The sequence below is a fragment of the Sardina pilchardus genome, chromosome 8, assembly GCF_963854185.1.
Source record: "Sardina pilchardus chromosome 8, fSarPil1.1, whole genome shotgun sequence".
In the NCBI taxonomy this organism is placed as follows: Eukaryota; Metazoa; Chordata; class Actinopteri; order Clupeiformes; family Clupeidae; genus Sardina; species Sardina pilchardus.
In genome coordinates this window covers 21357350-21366966 of record NC_085001.1, presented here as the reverse complement: position 1 = coordinate 21366966, position 9617 = coordinate 21357350, and the positions used below count along the sequence as shown (strand labels likewise).

The 9617-nt window shown below is 41.3% G+C and overlaps 1 protein-coding gene across 1 annotated transcript; it reads left to right on the top strand.

The window, feature by feature from the left end:
• The first annotated feature begins 7821 nt into the window (after window positions 1-7821).
• hspb3 (heat shock protein, alpha-crystallin-related, b3) lies at window positions 7822-8598 on the top strand. The gene has a single exon (XM_062544054.1). It carries the CDS (start codon window positions 7881-7883, stop codon window positions 8322-8324), a length of 444 nt encoding a protein of 147 aa, XP_062400038.1. The 5' UTR covers window positions 7822-7880; the 3' UTR covers window positions 8325-8598.
• Window positions 8599-9617: the final 1019 nt, after the last annotated feature.

Genomic DNA, 9617 nt, shown 5'->3' with positions numbered 1-9617 from the left:
CAGCGGCTGCAGGAATCAACAGTGGTCTGTTTTCAAAGCAACGGGTGGAGGAGGAGGAGGAGGAGACGCCGCTATTCAGATCCATTCATGAAAGGCAATCAAACAGACAGACGGAATCAGGCGACAGGGGCAGCTTAGCGAAGAGATCTCTCCAGCGGGATTAGCGGATCAGTGACAGCCCTGTTCCAAAATTACACTACAAATTGGATTAGTCACTATTACACACCTACACACGTCTGAATGAATGAATGAGAATAACAGCGCTCTCAGATGGAGATAGCGAGAGAGAGAGAGAGAGAAGGAGCAAGAGGTTTGTTTTGGTTGCCGTGGCTGCTGTCGAAGGCAGCCACAAAGCCTGCATGTTGTGGGGAATGGATTTCCTCAAGCAGTGAGAGAGGTTTCTATTCTTCAAGAGCAAAAATCAATGGGACTTAGATCTCTCCATCAGTCCATTAATCAAATGGAGTCTCCATTAGAGAAGCTGGACAAGATCAGAATTGAGAACCACCAACGGACAGACAACACTTCTCCATCCAGTAATCCAATTTAGGGATCGACCGATATGGTTTTTTCAGGGCCGATACCGATACCGATAATTATGAAATTGGGAAGCCGATAACCGATATGTGCAACCGATAAATGTAAAAATTATGCCATTTTTAGGAAAGGAATATTTGAGTTGAATGCAAAACCCTCTAAATCCATTTTCAGAAATAGCGAAAATCAGTTGTTTTTATAATAACTTCCAGCAGCCTGATGCCTATCAAACTGCAATTTTTAATGTCTTCTATCAATTAAAAACAAATCAAAAGTTGGACTGGTAATAAAGTTTACCAAAATTAGATAGGCCAGCATATTTATGTATTGCATATGGACTTTTGGATGGGAATTACATCTGAATTCTTTCTATATTCAATTGGTTATAGACTACACATAACTTGCATAAGTCCTTAGCGTAAATATTACAACTTGTAGAATGCAGAGGTGGCTAGGCTACTGGTTATTAGTTTGCATTTATTTTCATTGGCCTCCTGGACTGCGTGTGTGTGTGTAGGCTACCGTGTGTGAGCGCGCATGAAGAGGGGGGAGAGGGAGAAAAAGAGAACTTAGTTGGGATGACACTGGCGTGTTTAAAGGGATAATCCGGAGTGAAATGCACTTTAGATCAATTTTTCGGACTATTGGGAGTACATACGTTGAGTTGACACCAAAATCATGTCATTCGGATGTATTTTGAGAAAGTTCGAGTTCACCGTTTTTAGCCAAAACTCGTTAGCCTGTAAGTGACCGGGGCAGGTCCTTTCGCCACTACAAAACGCTATTTTTATACCTCTTCTACTGTTCCAAACAACACTACACTTACGTGGTAGTGAGTAGAGGGTCCCTAAAGCCAAACCGAAGTATCCCCACGTCTTTATGTGGTCGGATAGAGAGTCCAGAATGAATTTAATCGAGTCAGTACCTTTCCGGAAATGTTAGTAAAGTGTTGTTGAAGCGTTGCGCAGCTGCCGCAGCAACATTTCCGGAAGGTACTGACTCTATTAAATTCATTCTGGACTCTCTATCCGACCACATAAAGACGTGGGGATACTTCGGTTTGGCTTTAGGGACCCTCTACTCACTACCACGTAAGTGTAGTGTTGTTTGGAACAGTAGAAGAGGTATAAAAATAGCGTTTTGTAGTGGCGAAAGGACCTGCCCCGGTCACTTACAGGCTAACGAGTTTTGGCTAAAAACGGTGAACTCGAACTTTCTCAAAATACATCCGAATGACATGATTTTGGTGTCAACTCAACGTATGTACTCCCAATAGTCCGAAAAATTGATCTAAAGTGCATTTCACTCCGGATTATCCCTTTAAGTTCAAATAGCATTTCAAATAGGCTAATAAAGTTATGTGTATATTATGTACAAAAGCAATGTGCTTTTAGGACCTGAGTCCGAGTCACGTTATGACTTTCTGACAAGTTACCTTCGGGGATTTATCATGAAAGGCTTTACCACTGCCACATTTATTTCGCTAGTGAGTTTTAAATTCTCAATAAAGCCTGTTGTGTTGGCATACGCTAAACGGATCATTAGCCTGCACAACACTAACGTTACGTTTTATTTCGGCTTCCCTCGACTCTCTCTATGGCTGCTATAACTCTTCGTATAGCCTACTACACATTAACAAGTGTAACGTCGCCAAATGGGGTTTTAGAAGCCTACGTTAGCCTCCGTTACGTTTAGCAAATGGTGAGACTGTTTGCTTTATGCACAGCATTACAGTTTGATTGGGACTGATAAGATGCTATTTCTGTTGCTGCCTTTTGCAACTTTCGTGTAGAAGTTTGTTACTTCTTGCAGACTGCAGTGCCAGCGACATAGGCTGCTTGCTTTCTACGAATGAGTTCGTTCCCGTTGTTCAGTTTCTCCGCCTCAAAACAGACTTTCACATAGTTTAGCCTCCGGTGTTGATTGGCTGATACGTTGTGCTTAGCAAATCAGATGGTGTGGTGGGCGGGACATTGCTGTAGAGCTCAGAGTGATGAGTGCAGGCAGTGGAGGCCGCGTTAGGGACAGAACGGCTGCAAAATATATGTTATCGGCTTATCGGTGAAAAATGTGGCCGATACCGATAACTATAAAAATGCAGAATATCGGCCAAAAATATCGGCCTGGCCGATTATCGGTCGACCCCTAATCCAATTGCATGTATTAAATGGTCCTAAAACGCACAAGTGCTGGATGAGTTATTTTTCTACAACAACGGGAGGAAAAGTCGCACATTCAAAACACTGGAATCCAGTGGCGTAGCGTAGTTGCGCAAGGCCCCGGTGCAAGTCTGGCGCTGGACCCCCGAACCCCCCCCCACCCCCCGCTCCCCCGCTCCCCCGCTATCTCGACCCATCCTTGTATATCTCAAGACACACACCGACCAACCACAGAGGGAAAGAACGCACGCACGGTCATTATTACATGGACAGCGACTATTTGCGTAACTTGCACACAGCCTACGATCAAAAACAGAACGCATACAAATTCATTCAACTGAACACACCACGTTCCCTTGCAGCACAACAATGGCCTCATGAAAGAATACACTGAGGACGGCTTGACGCCGAAACGCGTTTGTTTTATAGGCATGGTGCTACAATAAAGTATAAGATAACTAACTAGTGAGTGTGGTTATTTTGCACATTGGAATACGATATTTAACTCGCACCCGAAGAAGGAGATATCTTGGAGTTTGAGCGCGCCTCTCTCAGCAAACTCATCAAAGAACAAACAGACACATAAATTATGGCACAGCGGCCATTTAACTAACCTGTACGGCGATCAGTTGCCGTATAAAAAAACATTTGCACTCACCCGTCAGAAGTGTACTTTGCGTGCCTTCTGCTCAGCAAACTCGTTAACTATCGTGGTGAAATCCAATTTCATCGCCCTGTCATTTTCGATGGAGAGTATGGCCAATCCACTCAATCGCTCCTGACCCATGGCACTCCTCAGATAGGTCTTTATTAATTTGCTAACTTTCCACGACTTTAGTAAGAGTAGTAGCCTATACATGTTTACATTTGCTAGCATGTGCAGCAGCCTATGATCAGAGATGACGTAAAGATGTTATGACTGGACAAACAGATTTCCCAGCAGGCCATGTGACAACATGTTGTAAGTTGACGATAAAATAATCAATAATGGTATTAGTTTTATTGATTAATTTTGATTCTAACATTGAAATATCATTAGTAAAATCAAAATGATATGAAAAGTAGGAGAAAATACAAGAATTGGGGAATGGATAGGTGCCACCATGAGACCAAGTTGTAGGAGATAGTGAAGCAGTTAAATAGCAATCGGTTTCCTTCAGCATTTAATTCATAAGGGTTGGCGTCATGGTGACAATAGTTGACTTTATGTCGCTTAACTGTGAGGCGCTGGACAAATTCCGAATCGCAAAGGGCCCTACGAAGCTTAGGGGCCCCGTCGCACGCTACGCCCCTGTTGGAATCCCTCAGATTAAATTGTTCCATTTCCTCTCTTCTGCAACATAACCTCAGAAACATCATCTCTGACTGGAATGATGATGATTAAGGTTTTAAACCATGTTCATTCCTGCCCTCCCCTCCCTTGGCTGTCTGATCTATCTTCTCTCAGTGAATTTGTGACTGATATTCTAGATATGCACTCCACACCCTGATTTTGAGCTCAACTGTTGCTGAGCATGGATGCAAAAGGTAACATGTTGTTTTTTTTAGAGGAAGAAAACAATATCAAGAATAATCTGCCTCAAAACTGCTACTTTTTCAAATTATTCAATACACTTAGCTTTTTTCTCTCAATAATAAAATAGTGTTGCACAACTGACACTTTCTCTTTCTGACAACAAAAACAGACAATATAATGCTGTATAGCATGACAATCTATGAGAATGTAGACTGCTCCCATCAGGAAGTTAAACATCTTGTTGGCTCCTTATCTTAAGTGTTGCAGAGGTGAAAGTCCAAAGCTCCGCTACCCTGACAGTCTCTCTTATTGAGCAAATCTCATACATCAATTTGTAGAATGAAACTAGCCCTACATTATATTTCTTTTTCGTGAGAGAAAAGTGTCTAAGTGTGTAAGTTTCTACTTGTTAGAGTTCAAATCAAGTAAATAAAACTCTGACATATACAGTTTGTGTTCTTTCATTCCTCTGCATCTTCTCCTTCCTTGACTCAAAGGGATGGGCTCTAAGTTAACAATTCACTTATTTTGTCTACACAGTCATCTACTCAGACTTTTTACGTAGAGAGCCAGATCTTCCCTTAAACTATAGACTAGGATCAACTTCAAATAGAAGGTGAGTTTGGTCATGCCTAACCACTTAAGCAACTCTATATCATTGTGTCAATATTTCTATAATTGAATTAAAATGCATTAGATTTCACTTCAGCCAAGTCTGTTTTCATACACAAAGAGCTTCAAGAAAAGATTAGTTTAGGATGTCAGTTGCATAAAGCATGCCAGAATGTAACATCTGTTTTTTCCCAGATAATGAAGCTCTTGTCATCACCACCTACTGTATGTTATGTAAAGGATTAGCACACTCAACATAACCAGTCAAGTCATGCTTTGACTGAGATAAGTTAGTGAATGTGTAATGTCACGTTTACTGTATGTCAAGTCAAGTCAAGTAAATGTATATAGCACTATATATATTAAACAAAACTACAGATTATGTTAAGAAGATACCGTAAATAAACTCAAAGTGATGTTGGGGGGGGGGGGGTAATATTAATAATGAAATTTAAAAAGAAAAGAAAAAAGAAAATAGGAAATGAAACCATGGGGGAGTATAATAAAAGCTGGGGAGAAAAGATGGGGGTTTTTTTTATTAGATTTAAAACTATCTAAGGTGTGGCTGGACTAGGCTAGAAGACTATTCCAGAGCCGGGGAGAAGCAACAGCAATAGCTCGGACAACTTTGCTTTCTCGGCGATAGGAGTGAACAGATTAGTTGATTATTGGGTCATGAGTGACCTATAGGCCAGTGTGAGGACTAATGAGATCAGAAATATACCATTCAAAGCTTTTAAAACAAATATTAATATAAGATTTTTATTCTAAATCACAGTTAATCAGTGTAGATAGGCCTACTGTAACTTGGGACAGCACTGGAGTCATATGCTCTCACATTTTGCAAGTGATTTTGCTCAATCAAACAAAGGTGTTTTCAGTGTAAATGGGTTTTAATTATTAGACTATGTCAGTACTCATGTGCCACCATGTCAGAGTATGACAAAGTGAAATATGACCAACAAGATTAGATAACATCACATTGTAAGAATGTAGCCTATGTGTCATGTAAGATTGTCATATGGTATTCTTCAACAATCCCTAGCACCAATTAGCTGTCACTGACATTAACAGCCTAATAATATTGAGTAGTTTGATGGGGATGTAAGTTTGGTATTGTATCTTCCTGTATCTTGATGGTTGTCTGTCATAGTGCAACTCACAGAAATAGCCTAGACTGTTCAACTTCAACACAGCAAACTGAAATACTGTAGCCTAGTAGCTAATAGGCTATCTAATCATAAAATAGGCTACTTATTTGTTTCCACTGAACGCCTATCACGTGGTACTACAACTAGGTTGTTGTTGTTGTTGTTGTTGTTGTTGTACACCTGTCAGCACAAATAACTTTAATCTTGAAAAATCTTCCACATATGATGCTATTAATAAGGTAAACCTGAATATATGCATCCTATCCTCCTGGGTGCTAAGGTTATAGGCCTAATGGTGAGAGTTGGAAAACGTCAATGGTAGCCTATGCCTGCTACCTACCTAACTACACCAAATGGTGAGAAACTGAATGGTAACAAGATAATGTAAGAAATGGAAGATGAATAAGACAACAACTGCTGAATTGTTGGCACTCGCCCTTACCAGAAAATCCATGGCCGGCGGTTCTTGCGTAAATTAACCTACGCAACTGGCTCAATGGTTTCAACGAGTCCGATGTAATCCAGTCCACAGTTACAGCATGAATGAACACTAGCTGGGAGGAGACACAGTCCTTCATATTCCCCGCCTTTCCGTTGAACAGAAAAGGAACCTTTGGTCGGTCTCTTGCGCACCATCCCGTGCCCTTTACTCAAACAAGGCGCAACCAAATAGTGGATGTCATCTTTCGCGGATGTGTGGGCCTACGATGACAATATCTATGAGTAGGCCTAGCCTGTTTCATTCCCGCTTAGTGCGCGTGCAATGTTAGTTCTCTCACGTCCACTCAGTCAGTGAATAATCAGCAGCCCTTATCTTCACCATGAGCTGATTTAACTGCGCAGTTACTAATGGGAATGTTGTTGCCGTTGAAATATCACACTGAACAGATCCTCTGCGTGGAATGTCAATTCCCAGCAATAATAGATTTGTCAAAAAAATGGGTATGAAAACGGACGGATCACAAATAGCCCTAAATCCTGTCATCCTCATTAATTAAACCTCATCTAAATCAGATAGGCTACAATCATCCGCTACTTATCCAATATTTTAAGAGGTGAAATGATTGAGGCTTGGATTGGTCATGCATGCTCTATGTCTTTGACGTTGATATCCACTAGATGGCACTAGTTGTCTTTCTATAAATCTAACTCAACTCCACTTCATTAGGCTACCACTTCCACACACCTGCTTAAACAATAAGATCCGCAAAGGCACACCTGTGAGGGACCTGGGGGCCATTTAGGAAACAACTCAAGTAGGTTAGTCTACAATATGTGCTTACAAAAAAAAAAAAATTATGTAGTGAATCCTGGAAAAATACTTATTTCACAAGTGAGGTGGAAGAGATGGAAAATTGATGATAACTAATGTTAACCAAGAGATATGGAAATGGAGGAGTAGCCTAAAAGTAAAACACACAGTGATATTGCCACTGTGTCTGACTAATTGAAGTATATTTCTGCTAATCTGATTGTCTCTTGTTTAGCTTTGATTTCTTGTCCACTGACTGGTGGTTTAGTCGTCCATTGCTGACCCTGAGAGCACAGCCGGTCATGTTGTTGTACTATATCTTGATATCTGACCCATCCCCCACAGCCCCAACCATTCATGCCAGCAGCATTTAGAAGAGAATTAATTTAGAATGTTAAAAGATCCTCCACCCCCAAGCCACAAGCAATCTTCTCCCCTGGGTTATCTTTGCCAGCTCTAAAAAAAGGACCCACTCCCCCGTCCCATGACCAAAATCACCTTGCCACCCACCACTTCCCCTCCCCTGCAAGAGAAACATTATCACTGGCTGACCTTTTTTTAGACCTCCTTGTTTATTTTAGCTAGCTTGGATCTCAGTGACACAGGGTCCCACACACACACACAGAGAGAGAGAGAGAGAGAGAGGGGCTGCCATGGCGGGTGTCACCATCAAGCACTGGGCGACTTGCCCTGTACGCTATGGGTCCCATTTTGAAGGGAGAGACCCAGACGATCTCACGGAGGACCACAGACTGTTTGCCTTGCCGGGGCCGGCCTTCAAAGGAATCAAGCCGAGGGCCGGAGCAGAGGCATCGGCTGGCGACGGCAGCAGCCCCCACCGGCTGCCCGCGGAGCCTGCCTTTCAGGTGCTTCTGGACGTGACCCAATTCAAGCCAGAGGACATCATGATCCAGGTGTTTGAAGGCTGGCTGCTGATCAAGGGGCAGCATGGGAGCAGGATGGACGAGCACGGCTTCATCGCCCGCAGCTTCACGCGGAAGTACCCGCTGCCAGAGGGGCTTCAGGCGGCTGAGCTGAGAGCTCTGATGTGTTATGATGGGATTCTTGTGGTGGAGAGCAAAGAGCAAGAGCCGTGAAGTGAGAAAGGGAGTGACTGGAGATAGTGGATGTTATAGCCTTTCACATGTCTGTATGGACATTATTATCACAGTGTGGATTACTGTGTGTGGGTGTGAGCAAGACATAGTGAATAAGGGGAAAGTGAATTCTGATTGCTGATTTCTGTTTCATTTCACCAGCATTTCATATTTACATCTTTATAGGCCTATATATTTTTGTTGTGATTTTGTAATGTTTATTTTACAGGAATTAACAACAGGTGGGATATCGAATAAATCATTTCTGACTGTTCTTCTAGGCCTACATGTATCTATTGTCATTTAACAAGGCTAAATGCCTCCTTGTGGTTTGTTATTTTTAGTGCTGGCATATAAATAGAGAAACGGCAGCATTAAAAACCCTGTTTATTGTCTCAGTTTGCCAGAAACATAGACCATGTGGCCAGCCTATAAGATGAGAACCCTCTTCTGATCTTGGAAGTGCTAAATGTTAGGGGACAGATTAACCTGAGAAAGGAATGCACACTGACATAATTCCTTTACATACAGTAAGTGAAAATATAGATACACCTTGTCAAACATTAATCCAATACAAGTGATAGTGCCAAGTCAGATTTTGCTTCAGTTGTACAGATGCACACATGCTTTTGAAAATACTTAAGTATTTTTTAATGTGATGTCATGTTTATTTGGCCATCAATATGGTTTTGCCTACATCCTTTGGTTGGTCATAGGGCTTGAACAAACCTTTAGCCATTTTAATTTTCTGTTCACAAATCTAAAACATGAATATAAAACCAGATAATTCAATTATGAGTAGCTTATTTATCGTTCAATGATGTAGGCTAAAGATAGCTAGGTGAATGTCACATGTCTAATTTCATTCCAATTTCACAATGGTCATGGAGGATAGCCTGGTTAACACCAGACCACTTCTCAAATCTCAATTGCTAACAGATTCCTCTGGGTTCTCCCAGGCTACATGTACATGGAGGATATTCACAATGCTGTCACCATATTACTACAGAAAAAAATATCTTCAAGGTGGTCTATGGCGTTATTGCATTTAAAGAATTAAATTCTTAGAAGTAATGATTAGGTCTACTTACTCATATTTTCCAAATATATGAATATTCAAGAAAAGCACAGATACTAAAAAATCACTGACACTGAAATCAACATCAACCCATCAGTCAAACCTCTGGCTAAAGATATTTCTGCTCAGAATTAATGAGCTACATTCCACAATTACTGTTCCAATTTCCAATTTAATTTTTTGAACATTCAATTGCACTCTTGTGCTTCCTGTCC